This window comes from Culex quinquefasciatus, chromosome 2, assembly GCF_015732765.1.
Source record: "Culex quinquefasciatus strain JHB chromosome 2, VPISU_Cqui_1.0_pri_paternal, whole genome shotgun sequence".
NCBI classification, from domain to species: Eukaryota; Metazoa; Arthropoda; class Insecta; order Diptera; family Culicidae; genus Culex; species Culex quinquefasciatus.
The window spans coordinates 547,132-571,979 of NC_051862.1; the positions used below are offsets into that span (position 1 = coordinate 547,132).

Below are 24,848 nucleotides of genomic sequence, written 5' to 3' on the forward strand. Positions count from 1 at the left end.
CTCAAAAGTAAGGTATGCACTTCGGAAGAAACCGGTCAAGAAAAAATTCAAATGGGCAGCAGCGGTAGCGAAAGCAAGCCAGAGGGGGTGAAGAAAAGCCCCAAGAAAACGTTTCCTCTCTTTTGTTCTGCCGTTCGTAAAGCTGTTTCTTGACCCCCTTTCTTTTGAAGAGCATACCGGCCCAAAAGTAGAACACATATCTTCATGTTTAGATTTGAGACTGTCGTTAAATATTTTTGTGGAAAATGGCTTTTTCCATATCGAGCTGTCGATTCCAATCGAGCTGCCAAATGAGAGTTCCAGTCCAGCATATAGAGTTTTATTTTTTGAAAAAATATTTTTGTTTTAAAAGCGTTTTTCGATCCAGTTGGCATGCAAATTATCCGTGATGAAAATTCCAGTGAAATTGGTAAATTTTTCACTTTTCTGAAAATCCGGTTTTCGTGCCAAACTTTTATTTTGACAGCCGAAAAACTCACCTTACCTTATCTTATCTACAAACATTGGTTCCAAACGAGCGACAAGAACAAATCTTGCATGATCAAGATTGGAATCACTTTATAATATTATTGATTAAAATACAAGACGAACATTACAAATTTTGCGAAATTTCAAGGACCTTAACGACGTTGTGAAAAGCTCAACTTTACAGCATTGTTATTTCGAAAAGTTCGACTTTTTGCAACTTAAATACTATAATAAACTTTCATGCACTGTTTTAGGCCATAAAAAGAAGGCAAATAAATTTAACCATATTTGAAAAGTTCACAATTTTTAAATGATTAGAAATTTGAGTTTCAGACAACGTGTCTAATCAATTTAAGATTTGTTTATAGCTGAACAAAATTTTCGTACTGCAGCTTATCTGTCTCACGAGTTTGGATATTTTCAAAGATAGCAATTTTCCTTCCCCAAAATCGCTTACATTCTATTAGGAAATTCCCTAGACAAGAAAAGGCACACCAACTTCTAAGTCTACGGTCCAGACATACCCCCAAGTATAAGCCCCTCCACAGGGTAGCTAATAATTATCGAGGGTGGGTACTTCTTCGAAATTTGATTTACCACACCTTATCGGAATCGTCGTCGTCGTCGTCGTCTAGCAGCAGCACAAGACTCTTGATTTTCCAATTCCAGTGCGGTGCGTCCTTCGGGGTCATCGTCGTCGTCTCATCCGCTTGTTTGGGGACCAAAATCGTCATTTTTTATTCATAAATATTTGCGCAGGATGTTTTTCGACTAGCCTGCCAGCATGCCAGCAAAGAAAAGGGTGCAATTTCGTCTTGTTCTTGGGAAATGGCTTGGCCCCAAAACAATCCTGCTTCCGCGTCACTCTTTCGATGCTGCCGACCCTCAATTGGAGTTTGAGTCGAGGGCAAATAAAGCAAAATAAAAAGCAATTTGATTGCGCTGTGAGGAAAAGAAGTTGCTGCTCAAGTGCATTGGCTTAGATGTGCCCCAGCCAGGGATGGTGTGTCTAAGATTTTGTCTTCCAATTTACATAGACGAACCTTTCTTCCGTTGAAGGGGGACGAGCAAGGTGAGCACTGGTTTGTTGTTTTTATTTCTGAACACAATTGTTGAACGGAGGAGCATTGAACACTGGGAGAAGATCCCACACTGAAAGGAGATTTTCGGAAATATAAAACAAAAAATCTAAAAATGCTAAAATCTAAAATTACAAAAATATAAAAATACAAAAACACAAAAATACAAAAATACAAAAATACAAAAATACAAAAATACAAAAATACAAAAATACAAAAATACAAAAATACAAAAATACAAAAATACAAAAATACAAAAATACAAAAATACAAAAATACAAAAATACAAAAAAAATACAAAAATACAAAATACAAAATACAAAAATACAAAAACAAAAAAATACAAAAATACAAAATACAAAAATACAAAAATACAAAAATACAAAAATACAAAAACAAAAAATACAAAAATACAAAAATACAAAAATAAAAAAAAAATACAAAAATACAAAAATACAAAAATACAAAAATACAAAAATACAAAAATACAAAAATACAAAAATACAAAAATACAAAAATACAAAAATACAAAAATACAAAAATACAAAAATACAAAAATACAAAAATACAAAAATACAAAAATACAAAATACAAAAATACAAAAATACAAAAATACAAAAATACAAAATACAAAAATACAAAAATACAAAAATACAAAAATACAAAAATACAAAAATACAAAAACAAAAATACAAAAATACAAAAATACAAAAATACAAAAATACAAAAATACAAAATACAAAAATAAAAAAAATACAAAACAAAAATACAAAAATACAAAATACAAAAATACAAAAATACAAAATACAAAAATACAAAAATACAAAAATACAAAAATACAAAAATACAAAAATACAAAAATACAAAAATACAAAAATACAAAAATACAAAAATACAAAAATACAAAAATACAAAAATACAAAAATACAAAAATACAAAAATACAAAAATACAAAAATACAAAAATACAAAAATACAAAAAAACAAAAAATACAAAAAAACAAAAATACAAAAATACAAAAATACAAAAATACAAAAATACAAAAATACAAAAATACAAAAATACAAAAATACAAAAATACAAAAATACAAAAATACAAAAATACAAAAATACAAAAATACAAAAATACAAAAATACAAAAATACAAAAATACAAAAATACAAAAATACAAAAATACAAAAATACAAAAATACAAAAATACAAAATACAAAAATACAAAAATACAAAAATACAAAAATACAAAAATACAAAAATACAAAAAACAAAAATACAAAAATACAAAAATACAAAATACAAAAATACAAAAATACAAAAATACAAAAATACAAAAATACAAAAATACAAAAATACAAAAATACAAAAATACAAAAATACAAAAATACAAAAATACAAAAATACAAAAATACAAAAATACAAAAATACAAAAATACAAAAATACAAAAATACAAAAATATAAAATTGCAAACAACTTGAAAAATTTGCAAATTTGATTTAAATTGTAATTGTATGTTATTTGATTGCAAATTGCAAACAACTTGAAAAATTTGCAAATTTGATTTAAATTGTAATTGTATGTTATTTGAGAGTACCGTAAACTGGGGTCAATCGGGACACATGGGGCGAATTGGGACAGCAGTTTTAACCATGTTGGAGCACAATATTTTGATTTTTCTGGTTGGTTTCGGTTAGAACAGACTCAGGCCAACAAAATGTGTACATCCATTTCCAAATTTAAAAGCTTAAAGTGCTCTAAAAACTGCTGTCCCTATTCAGACTGTAGTCCCGATTCACCCCAGATTACGGTAAGTAAACACCTTTACCCATTTAAAGCTGGATTATTAAAATTTCTAATTTTCCGTGCACCATCCCGAAAATAATTTTCACCATCTTCCCCCTCTTGCAAGAAACTCTGGATTAGAAATGCGGAACAATGCCCGAAATGAAACATGCTCCCTCCGATGTGCTTCTTCTGTTGATGCCAAGAATCTTACGGTTCTGACAAAAAGGTGAATGCAAAGAATCACGTTGAGGGTTGAGCGGGGGAAGAAGACAACTATGGGGGCACCAGATGATAAGGATTCTTTGAACAATCTTTCCATGGAGCCGTAAGAAAACCGAAAACTCGCATTTGCTAGAGAGAATAGAAATGTTCCGGCATGGAGCAGAAGATACCCATACCGAAATTTCCAACTTTATATTATTCAATTATTATACCCTCAAGATTTGCCGGCAAATAATAAGATGAAATCTGTGCTGCTCTCGATGCACTTTCCGGGTGTGGTGCATCTTTTCGGTATACGGTGCATCCGACAATTTGCTCCGTTGCCTCAAAATTGTAAACGTGTTTAATATTTATATGGTTGCATATTGTGTTGTACCTTTTGCCTTTGTGGGCCCCTTTGGACACCACAGAAGAACATGGTTTCCAAAAAAAAGCCCGACAATTGTCTTGTAGGAAATTTACACCCAACTCCGTGTTCCAACAAAAAAGCTTTTCCCACCAAGGTCGCATCTCATCAGTCAACATTCAGCTCCCCGAGTCGAATCCACAGCGCCGCACACATTATGGATGTGCCCCACCGGGACCTGCCACACAGTTCTCGGGGCCCGGTTCCTTCGGAGAGATCTCAAAACTCTAAAGCACAACTTATGTGAGTTTGTTTTCTTCGCTTGTCCTAGGCTATAACACCCTGCCAGCCAGTGTCGTATCTCTCGCCAAAACCCTTATGTGTGCTTCTGCCAAAAAATAACTTTTTGGCCACCTTCAGCAACGGTGCCGGTGCCACCGACATCACAACATCCCGGTGCTATCAAAGTGTCCCCCGGGAACCCGTATGCCGCAGCAGCAGCAGCTCTTTCACGGATTCTTGGCCCCCATAGTTTGATGATCTGGTATCTCGCTCGCTCGTTCTATCTCAGTTTTCTACCTTCACATTCCGAAAATAAACTGCAATACTGGGAGTTTCGGAAAAACCTCGTATTGGTGAGAATGTGTCGATATTTTGAGGCAACTTAAACGTAAAAGTTTTAAAAAATTAAAAATTCTGGAGAAAAACCTTTTGAAAAAGCAAACTTGAGTTTAACATGTTATTTAAAACCGATTTAATATCACCAGAGGTGAAATAGTGCCTTTCTTACAAAATGATGAAACTCCGAGAAATATATTGGTGCAATTATTTTTTTCAGAAACATAATGATACCACCCAGTGAGAATTTTACCTAAAGCTTCGATTCTTTTTATGCTAAACCTAAAATTATTTCTCGCAAGATATTTAAATTTAATTAAGAAAAACATATTGGATTGACATTATTAGAAAAAAATTAAGGGTGCTCAGTCTTTATTGTTAGTCTATGATTAACTTAAAAAAATATGTATCGCTATTGCACTTTGTCGATCTATTATGAGAAGCCAGTAAGAACACATTCACGCGCAGCGTAAAACGCGCAAGCGTAAATGCGCTGGCGTTGAAGCTTCGACTTGACGACTTGTCGAGCTTTCGAGTGAGAACGAGCCGGGACTTCGAATTTGATGTTCATTATAAATGTATAAATGTTCAGTATAAATCCAAAAATTTAATAGGAAAAAAAATAGGGTAAAAATAAGATGAAAAACACTAAAATGGCTATATCTCTGGAAATACATTTTGGAAAAGCTTCAAATTTTGGGCCCAAAAAGTTTATGGCGCATGTTTTCAAATGGCTTTTTGCTTGAAACTGAATTCTTTTAATTTGATAGTGTTATCTGTAAAATTGTCCAAAAAATACCTCTAAAAATGGTTTTGACCACATTTACTGGTCGAAAATTGTGAATCGAAAAATAAAATGTTCGTCTCCGACCCCACGGCTACAGATCTGACTTATAAAAATTGTGGGATTTACGAGCGGTTTTCCAGTGATGGAAGACACAAATTTTTAAGAGCGGATACAGACATCGCTCATGTATTTCAGAAAAAGAGCTCTCAAAATCAGACTTTGGGTTCCGGGTTTCGGGCCAAAATTCAATCGTAAGAGCGCATCTAAACCTTCAATTTAGTAATAGGATTTTTTCCTGGGACGAATCCTCGCCATGCACAAATTTTTTAAGATTTCTGAGAAAAGCGTTTTTCCAAAAGCAAACCTTAAACCTTTCTTTTGTAAGAAAGGCAAAACAAGCAAAAAAGTTATTCTTCTTCTTAAAAACACCCAAAGCAAACGGCCGAGAGTACTTGGTAAGTCAAAGGTCTCGGGATTGAATTCAGATACTCGTGTTTTTTTAAGTCAGTCCGTTCGTTTTACCTTTTTACTCTCAGATCGTGCTTTTTTTTTCTCTCGGATATGGGCTCGCCGCAAATGTGGGTGTCAAAATTTGGTGTTGTTTTATTCGAAAATGTCATAAGATACAAAGAAATTATAATCTCTTCGAACCATTGCATGTTTCCACCAATTTGTCACCCCATTTCGCTCAAAATCTGTCCCAATATGTCCCAACCGCCGCGCCGCACACAGTACATTAGTATGCCGTCCATCCGTAACCAAACTCGGCGGGAATTGGCCAACCCGGGGCCCGTTTTCCGTTCCGTTCTGTTCTCGGGCACGGATTTCGACACCAAGTCGGCCAAACACATATAATAATTCCGAGCCTTCCGCAAGGGGTTCCGGCACTGCTGTTGCTGCTTCTGCTCCCCTTTATAATTCCCTTGGGGAGCAGGCTTTTCCTCGTGCTCGATTTCCCCCCTTTTACCACTTCCGCTTCTTCCGGGTGGGGATCCCGGAGCCAGTGAGGTTGAAGCTGGTAGCGGGGGAAGGTTCTCTCTGGCTTCTCCTCCCCAGTGGGAATTCCGTTCCGTTCGCTGGGAAGTTTCCATTTTGCCGTCCCATTTTCCACCCCGGCAGCAACCCGCAATCCGCCCGAGGTGGGACGACGACAACGACGATGGGGATTGCTTCTTGTTTCTTGAGCACTCTCGACGACTCGACTTGGCCGATGTGCCTTCCGAGGAGGTGTCGTGTGTATTTGTGTGTGGGTGTGAGTGTGTTTATAAATTTTGTTTCTCGGACGGAATCCAGCATACCTTCATCATTACCACCTGGAGAGATGAGATAGATTTCCCCCGAGAATTCACTTTTTGAATATAATTGCAAATGTTTTTAGCACGGTTGGGATCCACAAAGGCCGACCTTTGGGCGCAAAAATGTGCCAGTTTTGATTTTTGGTTTCTTTATTCACACTTCAGTTGGCAGAGATCAATATTTGGCTAAGAGAGATAGGTTGAAGAAGATGAGAAAAGTTTCAATTCATTACGATATAACCAGAAGAAACCAACAAAGTCAACGATTTCCACAACCAACTTTTTAACCTGTAAAATAAAATATGGATTGTTAACTGAAATGAAAACGGCAAGCCAAGTTTTATTTATCAACACATCAACAAAATATTATTGAATTAACCCAAACATGCAAAATAAATACTCTTAGGCTTCATCCATAAAGTACGTCACGCTAAAATCAGCCAAAATACTAAAAAGATGATTTTCACCACTCCTGAAAGTTCTATAAATATATTTCATGATTAAACTGTGTAAGAGATGATTTAAACTTGAAATTTTGCCATGCACAAACTGAACTGTCAAAGTTTGTGAGCGTTTTTTCTAAACATCATGTTGATTTAGGGGTGCCACGATATCCCAAGATATGTCATAGACCAAATTGGCTGATTTGGGATGAAGACTCTCAAGACGTATCCCGTGTGCATGACTATGCCTGATTTTTAAATTTTGCTTTAAAAAACACAAAAATCAAAAACTGACGAATTTATTATATGAACAGCAAAAATATATTTTTATATTTTTTAAATCCAGAGTTTTTTAAGTCCTTTAAGCTATTGTCTTCCATATGTTTATAGGACCTAATAAAAAAAAGTCGAAAAATAAACTTTGCAATATTAGAAATACGATGAAAACATATTATTCTCTTCCCCTAAAAAAGAGTATCAAAAGTATACCAATTTAAGGTTAATGAGAACATTTTCTCCAGTGGCCGAAATCCTGATTGACAAGTTGTACCCAAAAAATAACGTTGACCGGTCCCAATCCCCCATCATCACGTTAAACAAATTTCAATGCCCACAAAAAAGGGGCCCATTAAAAATTGATATTCTAATAAAAATTTTTTGCTCCATACCTGCCACAGATTATCCTAGGAGAATTCCAGCAAGCTTCCTTCAACCAGCCACCGAACGGATCAACCAAAAACGAAAAAAAAAGTACAACCTATGGCCATAATTCCTTTCGGGAGCATCAACGACGTGTGACATTTATAAACAGGTCGTTTCCACACTTGCTCTATGACAGCACATCGACATGACATCGTTCGACGGCGATGGTGGTGTGCCACTCTCTAATGTTACCTCTATGGCATGATGCCGCCACAGATCACATCATGGTGGGAACACCCAGCTCAGCTCTCCGAGGCTAGCAAAATCCTCCAACGAAACGTTTTTTTTTTTTGCTGTTTTTCGGGGGTGGAGGGATGTTGCGATGGAGAATCAGAATCAGAGACAACAGGGCTGAGCTGATGATGGTATTTGGGAAATTTTTGCTCGTCGTTTGTCTATTTTTTCCCAGCTTCATCCTTCATCCGTTTTACCGGCACAGGAGGAAGTTGGGTGTGTTGTATACATTTGTTGGGCGCCCTCCGCCGTCGTCGTCGTCGTCATGAGATGGTGATGATGACGTTTGGCGCCACTGCTGCTCATACATGCTGGCTGGGTCCCAAATGAGGTGTCTGGGAACAGGAGCGACAGATCCACACCACAGTTCTCTCCCAACGAGGGTTGCTCACGTGTCGTAGTTGGTTGATGTGCCCTCCCCTCGATGAGGACCAGCCCTACTGGTAGAGCTGTCTGATTGCTGCCAAAGGTGATTTAGAACAGCATGTTATGAGCAATAGTGTGGTAATGTTTGGACAATGTGCTCATTTTTCTATGCTTGCACTTATGGATCGATGTATAATGCAAGCCCGAAGTTCTTGCTCGATTAGAAAGAGTGTGACCTTCCCATACACTGATTGGCTTTTAAAAGTTTTGAAATAATAGTTAATGAAATTCATTACATATCTCAAAGCAGAGTAGTGAAATCGAAAATTGAAAAAAAAACACATAAAACGATGAGAATACAATAATCATTCAGTTGTAACCGCCTTGTTTCTGGTACCTATTATTTATGTATTTTTTTTTAATTAGGAAAATTTATGTCGTGTCGTTATGTTGCCCCAAATTAAGAATAAATTTTCCCGTGTTTAGAACGAAAATTTAGGTGTACCTATTTAAAAGTGTGTTTGACAATTTTTACAATCAAAATAATTTAGGATTTGGTCATTTTGGTCGATATGGTCATTTTGATCGATTTTGTAAATTTGATCGATTTGGTCATTTTTGACGATTTGTCATTTTGGTCGATTTGGTCATTTTGGTCGATTTAGTTATTTTTATAGATTCGGTCATTTTGGTCGATTTAGTTATTTTTATAGATTTGGTCATTTTTGTCGATTTGGTAATTTTGATCGATTTAATTATTTTGGTAGATGTGGTCATTTTTGACGATTTGTCATTTTGGTCGATTTGGTCATTTAAAGTCGTTTTGGTCGATTTTGTTATTTTGGTAGATTTGGTCATTTTTGACGATTTGTCATTTTGGTCGATTTGGTCATTTTAAGTCGTTTTGGTCGATTTTGTTATTTTGGTAGATTTGGTCATTTTTGTCTATTTGGTAATTTTGGTCGATTTGGTTATTTTTGAAGATTTGTCATTTTGGTCGATTTGGTAATTTCTGTCGTTTAGGTCGTTTTGGTCGATTTTGTTATTTTTCTCGTTTTGATCATTTTAGTCGATTTGGTCATTGTTGACGATTTGTCATTTTGGTCATTTTTGGCGAATTGTTATTTCGTTTTAGTTGATTTGGTCATTTTAGTCATTTTGATCATTTTGGTCAATTTGGGCATTTTGGCCTTTTGGTCCTTTTGGTCATTGAGGTAAATTTGATCGATTTGGTCAATTTAATCATTTTGGTAGATTTGGTCATTTTAGTCGATTTGGTCATTTTGGTCGTTTAAGTCGTTTTGGTCGATTTTGTTATTTTAGTCGTTTTGATTATCTTGGTCGATTAGGTCGATTTGGTAATTTTTGACGATGTGGTCATTTTGGTCGATTTGGTAATTTTGTTCGATTTGGTCATTTTGGACGATTTGTCATTTTAGTCGATTTGGTAATTTTTGTCGTTTTGGTCTATTTTGTTATTTTGGTAGATTTGGTCATTTTTGTCGATTTGGTAATTTTGGTCGATTTGGTCATTTTTGACGATTTGTCATTTTGGTCATTTTTGACGAATTGTTAATTTGGTCGTTTTAGTTGATTTGGTAATTTTAGTCATTTTGATCAATTTGGCCATTTTGGTCGATTTGTTCATTGTGGTCATTTTGATCGATTTAGTCATTTTGGCCGATTTAGTCATTTTGGTAGATTTGGTCATTTTTTTCGATTTTGTCATTTTTGTCGATTTTGACATTTTTGTCGATTTTGTCATTTTGGTCAGTTCCGCAAAAAATAGATTTTGATTCATTTTGATCATTTTGGTGAATTTGGCCATTTTGGTCGTTTTGGTCGTTTTGGTCATTGTGGTAATTTTGGTAATTTTGATCGATTTGGTCATTTTTGACGATTGTTATTTTTGTCGTTTTAGCCGATTTGGTCATTTTAATCATTTTGGTCTTTTTTGACGATTTTGTCATATTTAACGAATTGTTATTTTGGTCGTTTTAGTTGATTTGGTAATTTTAGTCATTTTGGTCGTGTTGGTCGTTTCGTTCATTGTGGTCATTTTGATCGATTTAGTCATTTTGGCCGATTTAGTCATTTTGGTAGATTTGGTCATTTTTGTCGATTTGGTTATTTTGGTCAGTTCCGCAAAAAAATCGATTTGGTCATTTTGATCATTTTGCTCGATTTGCCCATTTTGGTCGTTTTGGTAATTGTGGTAATTTTGGTCATTTTGATTGATATGGTCATTTTGGTCGATTTAGTCATTTTGGTAGATTTGGTCATTTTGGTCGTTCAAGTCGTTTTGAACGATTTTGTTATTTTGGTCGTTTTGATCATTTTGGTCGATTTGGTCATTTTTGACGATTTGTCATTTTGGTCGATTTGGTCATTTTTGACGAATTGTTATTTTGGACGTTTTAGTCGATTTGTTCATTTTGGTCAATTTGTCATTTTGGTCTTTTAAATCGGTTTGGTTATTTTAGTCGTTTTGGTCAATTTGGCCATTTTTGTCGTTTTACATAAGATCATCGTAGTAATTTTGGCCGGTTTGATCGTGTTGGTCGATTTTGTCTTTTTGGTCATCAAAATACCAAATACACTATTTTGGGCATTCTGGTCGATTTGGTCGATGTGGTCATGTTGGTCGTTTTGGTCATTATGATCATGTTGGTCGATTTGGTCAGCTGATCGATTTGATCATTTTGGCAACTTTGGTAATTTCGGTAATTTTGGTAATTTTGGTCGTTTTGGTCAATTTTAAGTTCAATTAGTGAAGTGATGGTACACGGTCGATGACCTAAATTGTGTGTGTGAGAAGAAAAGTTTATTATCCTAGTATTAATGTGTACTCGAACATGTCATTTCTATTTCATAGTTGATCGGAAGGCACGGTGTCGTCTGGGATCCCATTGGGTTTCTTGAAGTTTTCCATAAATTTGCGGGTGCTTCCACTGTTTTAAAATCGACATTAGAATTGTTTTTAATTTGAATGAAAAATGCTTTCGATTACGAAAACAACAAATGTTTGCATTTCTTGGAGTCTGCTCATAAGATTTAATCCTTATGAGAAGATCCCATGAGACTTATTGAGTGCTACAATATCGTTGAATGTTTTGTCAATTACTATATTTTCATTTGAATTGTAAAATATGGGTTTTTGCAATTCCCTCGTGAAACTCTTTACTTTTCCTGTCATTCTTGGACGCCTACTTTTCTGTACCCAAAATAACAGAATCGAATGAAAACACTTTTCAAAACAAATGCTGAAAAAATCTACTTCGCCAAACTGCGTTAAAATCCACCCTGCACCACACTCCAGCAGTGTGACCAAAAGTGTCGTTTTCAGCACCTAATATAAATCGTTCCACCACACACTCAGCCGCTCACGGTCCAGTTTTTATCACCTCTCTTCTAATGCCAGTGCTGAGTACAACTGCAACCGCGTCGTCACTGCTCTCAATTCTAGCTATTTATTCATAATATTTTCCCACGAGAACGGCCCAAATGACAACCACATGAATGCTAATTAGTGGCAATTGCTTTTTACATATATTAATATCAAAATATATATTTATTTATTCCCATGGGACCACCCCTTTCACTTATACACCAATGTGCGCGCACTAGCTGTTGCTTTCACAGCATCCGTCCATCCGTGTTCGTTCGTTGGTCCTGGCATCAGAGCAGAGAGCAACGACGGAGTCAGGAGCTAGCCATGGATGGACCAGCAGTAGGCAAGCACCGCCAACTGAGACCAAGCATCGTAGCCTGGCGCGTTGACATCGCATCGTCGTCGCAGCAAGCATTTCGCATTTTCTGCATATGCACAACGACACTCTACACTGTGGAACCCGACCTTCCCGAAACCCACGGCCTGCTGCTGCTGCTGAGGTGTGTGTAAACACATTCGAATACATAATTTCCACCCAGAGAGCCAGCCAGCACAGCATCCGTTTTGCTCCGGTATGTTGTGCTATGGCACAGGCCGTTGTTGTCACCCACCGAGAGCGAGAGGTGAACGACGACGACGACGATGTTTTATGTGACTAGGGGGTGCCACCCTTGGGGTTCGAACCCGGAATACGGTGTGGTGTGCGTTGCGTGTCGTGGCAGCCGGGTGAGTTATGCCAAATACTCGAGGTTAGGTCCCAGGATTCGCGCTAATTCATGCAGACATACACACATTGATTAGGGATTTCAGATGCGGTATACTGTTGGCTGGCGAATATACGGCGGTGCTGCATGGGTCTCGTGGACATCGAAGCAGGCTCGACCAGACCTGTGGTGCCCGAGCCGCAGGGCTGAACTGGAGGTCGGTCGTAAAAATGTCCTATTTGTTGTGTTTTTGGCACAGCTGATGAAATCTTTTTAATATCTTTCAATATTTTTGGTAGAAAATAAGGAATAAAAAAACAAAAAAAAAATCATCAGCATAATCGAATTTATTGATTATTATGCTCATCGACCCGTTTTAAAATCAAACAGTTTTTGAAAAGTTACTACGAAACTGTTCCGTTGCATATATTTTTTTAAGTCAGCAAAACAACTAAATTGAAACTTCATGTTATGGTTTCAGAATTTCATATTTTCTAAAAAAAATCCAAATATGTTAAGTGAAAAATACGGTGCAGTATATAAGAACGACAGAAATAATAAAAATATTTTATTATAAGCCTAAACATGATAAAATTAGTCTGTTAGAAGTCTTTTCAGCTGATTGCACTTGTGTTTTAATGAAAATGTTTAGAATTAATTCTTTAAAATAGAGATATATTCACGTCTAATTTGCAAGGAAAAAGTGTTAGGATTACCGTAACGGAACGAAATTCGAAAATTTACCCAATATATGTTTGTTTTTTTTTTTGCAATTTAGCTATGATATCATTCTAATGATGACGAAAACTAAACCAAACGACGATGACGATTGATTTCTATGAAAAACCATGTTGCCATTATAACTTTTAAAAAAATCATGAAATCTGCATTGGCCGTGCAAATATTTCTTTCGGTTTATGTCCCTCACACTCAAAATAATAAAAATTAAAATTTTAGTAAGGCATGATTGTTGTTGGTTTGTAATCATGAGTTTTTTTTTTAACTGGATTTGGATTTTGACGAAAAACGCATACTGCAAAGCTGAGAATCTTTTAATTTCAATATTTCACAAAATATGTTGAAACAATTTTAATTTTACTAAAATATTTAACAATGATGGAAATTTTTACATTTCGTTTTGGTTTTCCCGAGATTGAGAAAAAACGTACAAATTTTGGTACAAAAGTTTGTTAATCTTATTAATGTAAATTCTTGTTTTAAAATTCATAATAATTCTAATTCTATTTCATCGTTTTTCGGGAATCTACCGGTATCTTGGGTGAATCAGTACAATTGGAACGAATTGGGACAGCTATTAAAGCTATATTTGTTGCAAAATGCTTTGATATTTTTGATTGGTTTCAGTTAAAACAGTAATCCAATGCTGTTTAATCGAATGTCCCTATTCAGACTTAAGCTCTGATTTGCCTAAGTTGGCGATAGTGACTTAAACGGAGATTAAAGATAATTAAAAAATCATCCATTTTGTTATTTCAAACACTACATTCCAAACTCTTATAAAATTTGACTTTGACATGATGTCATTTTCTTTGTTATCTTTTCTTTTGAGACACTATCAAAGACATCACAATATTAATATTAAAAATTTAATATCATATTTAAAATAAAAATAAAATAAAGAATAGTGATTGACTAAAATCCAAAGCATAAAAATGTACATAAGTTTTTAATACTTTTAAGCTTTTTAAAAAATATGTCTACATTATCACCGTTTAATAGTAATCAACTAATTCTACGAATTTAAAAATATGTTTCTTGTTTTCCGGAAAATTCGAAACCCAGGAAAATTGGACGCCCTAGTCAACCAATCTATCCAGTGCTTTCTATACTCGCAGTACCTATGCTCTTTTTCACATGGGACTCTGTTGCGAATACGGACGCTTAGTCACTTGAATAAAAATAAAAATAAAAATTGAACAGTATTTTTTTCAACTGGTCATCACAAACATTTTTAATTCTATAATAATTAATTTAAAAATAATATCTGGTATTGGTCATTTGACAAGAATAACTGTTTCAATAATCGATTTTTTTATTCGTTTCAATAATTCTAAAAGTTGTGGTAACGCTAAAACGACAAACAAATGCTCGGGCCCGAGTGTCCCGGGCAGTTGAATGGCGCAATTCATCACTAAAACACCACCCTCGCGCGCCCCACCTGTGCGTCAGGGGCCGCCCCCGAGGAGCACAAAACTCTCTGATTAGGAAACTCCCCCAGGATCGACTTCGTTGGCCTTGCAGCTTGTCCGTCCATGTGTTTGGTGGTGGTCGTACATTAGAGAGCCTGTTGTTTAGAGTTTTCGGTGCAAAAACATGCCTTTGCCATTATGGATGGCGGAAACTTTTTTGGGCGAACTGGTTGAGCAATTGTATTTTTTTAGTGGAATTACCGATCGATTTTATTATAGTGTGGAAAAAAGTGTCGAAAACTGTGTGCAGTGATGAATTTAAATCCGCACAACAATATCCTTTCTAATTCGACGGGTGACAAAACAGTATCGATCGTTTTTCGTTTCGATTCGGAGGGGGAAAAAAAGATGATCCACTCGGGGATCGCTGAGGGACTAGAAAAGCGTTCTATTTTTTGTCCGATTGGTACACAAAAATAACTGTTTAGTCACACGCTAAGCCGCTGCTCCAACACAGTTCACACAAGGATCGCGCCCGACGCCTGGATGACGGTTGCTCCCGTGGGAAATTGACCCAGCTTTACTGTTTTGGAGCGCGGCCTGGAATGACGCCACGGTCACTGGACCCCACCACTCCCCACTTTATGAATACATGAGAAGGACACGTTTGAGAGCCTATACCGTGATGATGCCTTCGGAAGCATCGGGAGAGGACACATCATTTATGTGCTTCCCAACTTCCCACCCAATATATATGGCTAAGCCACTCTTTATTTTTTTACTCTTTTTTTTCTAACCGTGAAGCTGCCTCCGTTCTGACACAGCCTTTTTTCGCTATCCTGACTGGTGCTGGCTGCTGCTGCTGATGTCGTTGTTATACATTTTTGATATTTTCACTCTAAAACATAGTTCGCCCTGGGACCTCAGAGACCATCAGAAGAGAATCGAGAGAGAGACAGACGAGAGCCTCCAAATATCACAGCGCGCCATCCGGGGCATCAACACAACCAGTAGTGCAGAATAATATGGAGATGATTTTAGATATAAATATATTGAGTCGAAACAATCTTTTTTTCCTCCCCCACCCTGACCGCCTTAACGACTAAGACGACCGGAACGTCCTATTTATAGAGCTCTGGCCACAAACCACGTGGTGGCTGTCCGGCGTGGGCTACTGCGATCTCCTTTGGTGGCTGTTTGGTTTATACTTTATTAGAGGACGGCGAGAACGAGCTGAACGCTGGACCCGGCAAAGACTACTAAGACCAACTATCCTTCACTGTAGGGTAGGGTTGGTTAGGGGGTGGATGTTGGAATAGAGTTGTACACACAACTTCCTTACCAACCGCCCTGGGCAGGCGGAGAAGTGCCCACTACCTATACATTCGGGGAATTGATGTTTCTCAAAGTAAGAATTATATTGTTGAGAGCTCTGGTGTGCTCGGGGGTGGTCGATAGACGAACGTTCGGGGTGCTGTTAGTTGAGAAGTTATAAAATAAGTTTGAAACTTTTCACACTCCGTTGCCACCTCGCTGCCACTCACCGTTTGCCGTTCGGTCAGTGTGTGCGCCAACACATGGTTTTGATTTGGTAGTACGGTAAAGGAATATAAATCGAATACACATTGTGATTTTTTTTTTTGTTGATAAAACATAGAAAATTATAACTGTTAAATATTATTTTACATCTTTCATAAAAAGGTGTTTGCTCCCCCTTTCAAAATTTAAAGAAAAAATCTAAATAAGAAAATATTTTTGAAGAAACATGAGATTGATTTACTAAACTTGTGTAATTAATTATAAGCTGTCAACAATTCATTTTGACTGTCTCTTCAATTCTGATCGTGGATTTTTTTAAATTAAGTCAAATGGAATATGTCTTATGTTTAGATAGTTTTTTAGTGAACTGAGGAACAAAATTATATTTTAAAAACGACTTTAGTTAAATTGCTTTGTTCTGGCATTAAAAGTTGTTTTAAGTATTTATTATATCAATTTCAGGACTGTTTCACGGTTGTAACCCATTCACATGGGCGAGTTATAACCGGTTATAACCTTATTTAAAACCACAACACATTTATTCACCAAAAACTAACGAAAACGTAAAAAATGAAGGAGCCTTGCAAGTTCTGTTAATCTGATGATTATATTGATTAATTTATTAAAGTCATATATAAATTGAAATCATGAAAACAAATTTGTTGCATTCTTCTAAGAATAAAGCCAGAAATTGAAATAGGTTTCAAAAATGTTTTCAATGCAACAGTTCAGCAGACAAATTCCCGCGCAATTTTTTTTTAAAATCCGTTTTTTAAGAAAAAAAAGGTGAAGATTTTTTCAAGTACTATCTTTGCCCTGAGAGAAGAATTCTCAAAATTATAAAAGGGATAAGAAGATGAGGTGTTTTTTGACAAAACAATTATATTAAATATATTGAGCTGAAAATTAAAAATCAAAATTTCACCGATAGAATATTTTTAAACATAAAATAAAGAACACCCAGATGAGAAGAAATTCTTGACACGGAAAATCTAAAAGCGTATACTATTGAAATATTTTGAAATTTAAGATTTGCAACTGTACAAAATTAATTGGATTTTTCACACAAAAATTAACTGTTAAAAAAAACATTTTTGAAAGGCTCATTTTTGGATGTATACCAAAAATGGCATCTTTTGAACTGAAAAACTATACATTGCAACAATTAGGCCCGTATTTTTTAAAATTTGGCCAATTGGTTCGATTCCTGTCTGGCTCGGCAAAGTCAGATCCCTTCAAAGAGTAAATCTGCTCACTGAGTACTGACCGGTAGGGGATGGGTTTCGACTAGCGGCGTGCTGGATTTCCAATCCAGAGGTCGTGAGTGTGATTCTCGTACTGGGATGATGATTTTTTAAATAATCATGTATTTTTTCATGCTAATTTATTTGAAAAATAACGATATTTGAATTCGCCACTTTAGAGCAGCACTGACAAATGCAAAAAAAATCATCTATCTAACATGCAAAATATACGAATTCTGTGCATGATTTTCGCGAATCGAGAAAAAATGTTTCCCTCAACTTAGGTTTTTTTTTTATTCTTCTCTCTTTCCCTAGAAGATTGCAGTAGTTTATTGCATTTGACAAATATATGACTGCCTGGTGTGCCTGCGGTGGGAGTAACACCCAGTCAGCTGAATGTATTGGTGCCAATATGTGTTCTTCATGTATTGTTGTAACCAAGCACAGCGTTGGAAATTCACACGTGACATATCTCGCACGTCCCCACGTGGCCTGGGAAGGACAACAACTTTCAAACAGTAGCTCTGAGCTGTTGCCACTGCACTGGTGTTAGGAAAAGTTTGCTTCAAGTAAGAATATGATTTTGAAATACGGTGAGACAGAAGCCGTGAAAGGTGTGCCAACAACTGATTAAGACTGGCGAAGAAAAAGAAAAAAAAAGCTGGAGCTGGTTCTGCAACCGTTCCCCCGAGGGACGTTTTCGTTTTTTCGACAGCAGCTTCAATCTACGGAGGGAAATGTGTCAATATCGGTTTGGCGCTTTTGCTTGTTCTTTGGATGCTGTGTCGCGTTCGGTTGTGACTCTGGAGCTCAAACTTTGGCATTGCAGATTTTTTGTTTTGTTTTGGCTTTACTTGAGAAAATATATGCATATATCGAATTTCGCAGTCGTCTCGTCGTGACACTTATCAAATTTGACAGTTGAATTACAAAAAAAAGTGCACTTCTCTACATTACAATATAAAATGTATTGATTATTTCGAGTTGTTGTGCGGCACTATTTCCCTCCGCGGAATCGCAACCCGGACCAGCAACAACAACAACAAAAAGAAACTTATTTCGTTTTATACGGGAAAGTTCATCTCCCGCGGGACGCCGTTGCCAAGGAGACGTTCGTTTCCGAGCCCCCTTGGGGACCATGTGCTGGCTCCTCCGCAACAGAAGCAGCAGCAGCACCAGAGCGCAGAAAACCCGGCAGTGCCAAGGATAAAAATATACTTGTGTGTACCGGATGGCCTGGTAGTGGTACCGTGGACCGGGGTTAACTCTTTTGTAAATAATTTGAATCATTTTGAATAGATTTTGTAAGAGAAAAAATATAATCAAAACGGCAATAAAAGTTAAAGTAGGTTTATAATCGAGAAAAAAAAACAACTTTATTTTATGAGTCTCGGAGGGAAACAATATTTTTTTCAAAAACTCCAGAATTGCAATGTATTTTTAAATGCAACTTGCTATAAACAATTTAAAATGCATTCCCCTAAGTTTATAATCATTTTTAGCATGTTTAAATTAAGTATTTCAATTCATTCAAACATTTTATGAATTTTCGTTGGACAGTTGTTCAAATGGCAAGTAGAAATTTCTCCAAAAAATCAGGGAGCAAAAAATAATAATTGCAAAAAAATTTAGAATGAAAAATTAACGTTTATTATGCAAGTTTTTGAAATCAAATATAGACTTTTTAACAATTTTACAAATCTATAACTTTGGGAGCCTGACTGACGGAAAAAATCATGAATTCATTGATATTCTGAAATTTGTGCTTAAAAATGTTTAAAAACAGACTTGGAATTTTATATATAGTTTTTTTAGATATAGATTTTTGATATCTTCAATAGCCATTTTGTATGGACAGCTGCGAAAGTTGTATGGAGACTTGTGAGCAATTCTCTACGAAATCGGTATTTTTTCTTCAATTTTAATTTTTGTATTTTTTCATCCGACTGAAACTATTTTGCTGCCTTCGGTATGCCCAAAGAAGCCATTTTGCATCATTAGTTTGTCCATATAATTTTCCATACAAATTTGGCAGCTGTCCATACAAAAATGATATGTGAAAATTGTAGGATTTTTTTGATCGATTTGGTGTCTTCGGCAAAATTGTAGGTATGGATACGGACTACACTGGAAAAAAATAAAACACGGTAAACAAAATTTGGTGATTTTTGTATTTAACTTTTTATCACTAAAACTTAGGCCGCTGCAAATATTTAAAAAAGTTTTTGTCCCTCGGCCCTGGCCGAGGTCAAGGGGAGGGGGGGGCAAAAAAATAAAAAATATAAAAATTTAAATAACAAGCCATAGTCTTCACATTTAAATGAAAAAAGTGTTTTAAAATGCATTTTACACTAGTTCAGTTGTTTTGCAATCATTAGTTTTCAAAAAATCTAAGATCTGACAAAAACAAAAATTGTATCGAAAAAAAGATTTTGCATCGAAAATTTTCAAAAAATCTTAAGATTTTTTAATAAACCCAAACATGCTAAAAATGATTTTAAACGCAGGAGAATGTATTTTAATTTGATTTCAGTTGGTTGCACTTGAATTTTCATTGAAATTTTGAAGTTTATTGTAAAAATATTTTTTTCCCCCCTGATTTTTCGGACCAATTTTGAAGGGGAAGGGGTGACAAAAACTTTTGAAAATATTTGTACCAGCCTTAATTTGCAGAAAAAAAACACTATTTTTAATTTTTTTATTTTTTGATATGTTTTAGAGAACATAATATGTCAACTTTTCAGAAATTTCCAGGTTGTGCAAAAAATCATTGACCGAGTTATAAATTTTTTAATCAATACTGATTTTTTCTAAAAATCCAAATTTTGGTCGCAAAAAAATTTCAACTTCATTTTTCGATGTAAAATCAAATTTGCAATCAAAAAGTACTTCACTGAAATTTTGATAAAGTGCACCGTTTTCAAGTTATAGCTATTTTTATGTAACTTTTTTCAAAATACTCGCAGTTTTTCATTTTTTTAAATTAGTGCACATGTTTGCCCACTTTTGAAAAAAAATATTTTTGAAAAGCTGAGAAAATTCTATATATTTTGCTTCTTCGGACTTTGTTGATACGACCTTAAGTTGCTGAGATATTGCAATGCAAAGGTTTAAAAACAGGAAAATTAATGTTTTCTAAGTCTCACCCAAGCAGCCCACCATTTTTGAAAATATTGTTTTCGAAAAGATCGGAAAATATCACAAATGTTTCATATCGGACCATTAGTTGTTGAGATATGAGATATTGCACAATCTGGAAATTTCTGAAAAGTTGACATATTATGTCCTCTAAAACATATAAAAAGAATTAAAAATAGTGTTTTTTTGTAAATCGAGTTTTCGTGAAAAAACAACTTTGCCGAAGACACCAAATCGATCAAAAAGTTCCTTCAAAAGATACAGATTTTTGAATTTTCATACATCATTTTTGTATGGACAGCTGCGAAATTTGTATGGAAAATTATATGGACAAACTAATGATGCAAATGGCTTCTTTGGGCATAAAGAAAGCACTAAAAAAGTTTCAGTCGGATTAAAAAATACAAAAAAATGGAATGACCGAAATCCTAGAGAACTGCTCTTGTATGGACGCACTAATTATGCAAAATGTCTTCTTTGGCCATAGAAAGGATATATAAACAATTCTTGTTCAAACCGGAAATGGATTTTATTTATATTTTTTTAATTAGCTCAAACTTTTTTTGGGTCTCCACTATGACCAAAGAGGCAATTTTTTCACTGATTCGTTCATACGAGGTTCCGTACAATTTTGGCAGCTGTCCAGAAAAAATGGTACGTAAATATTTGAAAATCTGTATCTTTTGAAAGAATTATCTGATCGGTTTGGTGCCTTCGGCAAAGATGTAGGTAATGATGAGGGCCATCCAGAAAAAAATAGTACACGGGAAAAAAGATTTTTTTAAAAACGTTTTCATGAATTAGTCACTTAAGTTTCTTTGAGCTCTACAATTCTAATTTTCCGATTTTTTTTAAATAGTGTTCGTGATTATATCAAGAGTTTGTTTTTTATAGAGTCCTATAAACTATTGTTTCATATGTTTATAGGACCTATTGAAAAACTCTAGATATGTTTCCGAATATAATTTTTCGAAGAGTTGAGAAAATATCCAATTAAATTGCCAAAGAGACATTGAAGATTAGACCTCTGGTTGATGAAAAACAGTAACTAAAATAAATAGAAACAAGAAAAAAAAATTAAGTCTTGTGCAAACAGCCTATTATTTTTTAGTTCCAATATCTCTGAAACTTATGTTCCTATTTTCAATGTTTAAAAATGGAACATTTGTGACATTTTCTGATCTCTTCGATTTTTTAAATTTTGGAATCAACTATAACATTTAAAAGGACGTAATATTTAATATTTGACCTTTAAATATTCGTTCAATGGGTTCCCAAAAAATATTTCGACATAGAGATATTTAGTAACCGAAATACCATGCGTTCCCATGATTTTTTCCTTGCGCTTTTATGGGACCGCATGATTCTTTTAAAAAAACTAACGAAAAGATCAAACTCACTCCGGGTCACAAATCCCTGTACAGTCTGAGCAAGGCCAAAAACACACACACACTCACAACTACAAAACACAACGACGCGAATTACGGTTGGCTCTCCTCGTGTCTGACTGTTGAAACTCCCGTCCCGGCCCAAAAGCGCGCGCGAAGAGCTCAACTCCGGGCTCAGCACTCACTGCCGGCACTGGCTGACACCGGGACCAGGACGAAGGAAACTGGAAACAAACTGCGCGGGTATTCTCCAGCGACCGGAAATGTATTGCTGGGGGAATCCCCACGAGCATCGCTACGTAAAAATGAGACTTTCACAGAAAAACACACAGAAAGCTCCTCTCGTGATCTGCTTTTTTGTCTGCTTTCTTCGCTTTCTTTTTCCCTCATTTTGGCCTTCCTTGGTGGCCACAGAAGAATATTGGCTTCTCCAGCTAAAACAAAAACTGCCCGAGAGCAAGCAAGCGAGAAAAGTGGCGCGCAAAACGAGCTTCGATTTTTTAAAGCCACCTTCTTCGGTGTAAAAACTAACCCTAAAACCACTTCCGTACTGTGAAAAGTGTTGTGACTCACCTCCATTTTCCGGCTCATCACCATCCTCGAGCATTTCGGCCCCGTCCTCGTCAGCTTCCTCTTCCCCATCTTCCCCCTCACCCTCGTCGTCGTCGTCGTCGTCGTCGGCGTCGGCGTCGGTGTCATTGTCTGGCATATCATTTTCCTTTTCGCTGTTATCGTTGACGGCCAACAGTCCTCCGGCTTCGCCACGATTTTCCACCAGTCCGTCATCGTCGTCATCATCTGGAATTAAAACGGGACGGAGATAAGAACAGGTGAGAAAACAATTATAAACCCACTTATCAGCAACGAAACGAAACGAGCACGTGGGTGAGTCAAGTCAAGTGCGCGCGCAAAAGTTGGCACCTGTCGGGAAAATTTAGCCAGCACATTAACATTATTACACACTTGGCTGGCCGGACAGCCAGCTGCTGCTGCGACGACAGGGCAGGGTCATGTCTGGTGCTCTAATCTCAGTTGATTCTTCGGGACAACGTTGGCACCGGGAGTAAACCCAAATGATTTTTTCGAAATGGTTACAGACGACTTTTGAAACTATTTGAACGATTTGTTACAGCTTCTGAAATATTGTTTAAAATTGATAAAATCATCAAATTTAGGTCAAAATATAAAACAATATATTTCATAACTGTTTTTTCATTTCTTAGTAAATTTTTTAAACTCAAAATGCGGTTGTTCACAAAATGCTTTAAACATTTTAACAGATGTGCTACTCTCACATAAAAAATATTCACAAAATATTTTTTGATTTCCATTAAAAAAAAACTAAATTTAGTGCAATTTTTTTTCAAGAAGTTTATAAAAATACTAAAAAGCCTTTATTTGACTAAAAATGCATAAATTTTATCCTTATTCGCAAAAATTTGCCATATGCACTTTTGAGTTTTTGATGCAGGAAAACCAAAAATATCCAATTTTTTTTCAAGAGATCTGTTGAAAATCCAGTTTTTTCGCGAAAATTTAACACCTAGCCTCATGTGTGGGCAAACTTGCCTTGCGTTTTATATATGGGACTTTTGTGCGAACATGGCAGATTGCAAATTTTATTTCAATTTCCCCTAATAAATCAGGTCGGGAAAAAATATTGCTAAAAATTTGATTTTTAAGCCCCACAAGCTTGTTTGGTACTGTTATCCGAGCAAAGGGAAAAAACGTGGGAAATTTGATATCATCCCTTTTTTTGTATTATATCGGAAAATTTCAAATACAGTGCCTTCCCGATTTTGGCAAAAAAAGACTGATGAATGAGATTAACTTCATCTTTAACTTCATTTTAAAACAATCCAAAGTATTACACTGTGTAATTTACACAATAATTAACAATTTGAAAAACTGAAGCTGAATTGTTTCAAAAATTTATATTGCCACAACGGAATGGCACTGTACCGTCAAAAATGGCATTAGTTGATGGTATTACTATGGCAAAGCAAGCAGATTTATTTTCAATAAAGGAAATTAATAAAATCTATGAAAACTTCCCAAGTTAGAATACCAAATTTTAGTACTTCTGTGGTATTTTCGTTTTTACCAATTACCTCTGAAGCTGTGGAATAACTTTGACCAATTTTGACAAGGTTGGTAAATTTACATCAAATTACATTTCAAAACTATTGCTTTCTTCAGAAATAAAAAAAAATCAAATTTGTTTTTTGATAAACATATTTTTCCAAATATTTTGACTTTGAGAAACTTTCAATGAATTTGTACCCAGTTACATTTAAATAAAACATTATTTTCAATCTTAGTATTTTGCAGACCGTTGGTAAACAGACATTTATGCGAACATGGGCAGTAAAGGAACTTTGTGATATTATTTCCTTTTTTTTAGATTTTTAATCAGCGCCTATATGAACTGGTGGACATGAAAATACCTAATTTTGATATTACTTGGGCATCTGACAGCGAGAAAAATGTACTATTGATTGCCCAGTAATAGATGGTAAAATATCATCAAATCATATCAAAATTATGTTTGTGAAAGACCACAACAAACTAAAAGAATACCATAAATAAATCCATTTTAGTTGCTGTTACTTGCCCAAATAATACAATAATTTGGTATTCCCGTGTTATTTTCCAAACAATAACAAAGACTAAATTTCAAATTTCAAGCCCAACTTTTAAATTTTTGAAGCATCTACTGCCGCTCGAATCTAGTCCGTCCCATATGTAAAAAGTGAGTGCTGCAATAACGCCATGAGAAGCTCGAAAAATGATTGACCTTTTTCAAATTTCTAATCAACCATTTTTATTTTTTTCACCAATTATTTCAATGTTTGTTTAAAAAATATCCCTACTCTAATTTGGACTTCAAAAAGTTAAAATTTATAGGAATATTTGATACATTTTCGTGCTGGGACTTGTCCATCAATAAAGGC

General features: G+C 35.4%; 1 protein-coding gene across 1 annotated transcript in view; it reads right to left on the minus strand.

The window, feature by feature from the left end:
• LOC6040555 (zinc finger protein 423 homolog) overlaps nt 1–24,848 on the minus strand; it is a 91,354-nt gene that overhangs the window by 59,946 nt on the left and 6,560 nt on the right. Inside the window, exon 2 of the mRNA XM_038256064.1 lies at nt 22,468–22,692. Coding sequence (XP_038111992.1) covers nt 22,468–22,692 — 225 coding nt within the window. The remainder of the gene's footprint in view (nt 1–22,467; nt 22,693–24,848) is intronic.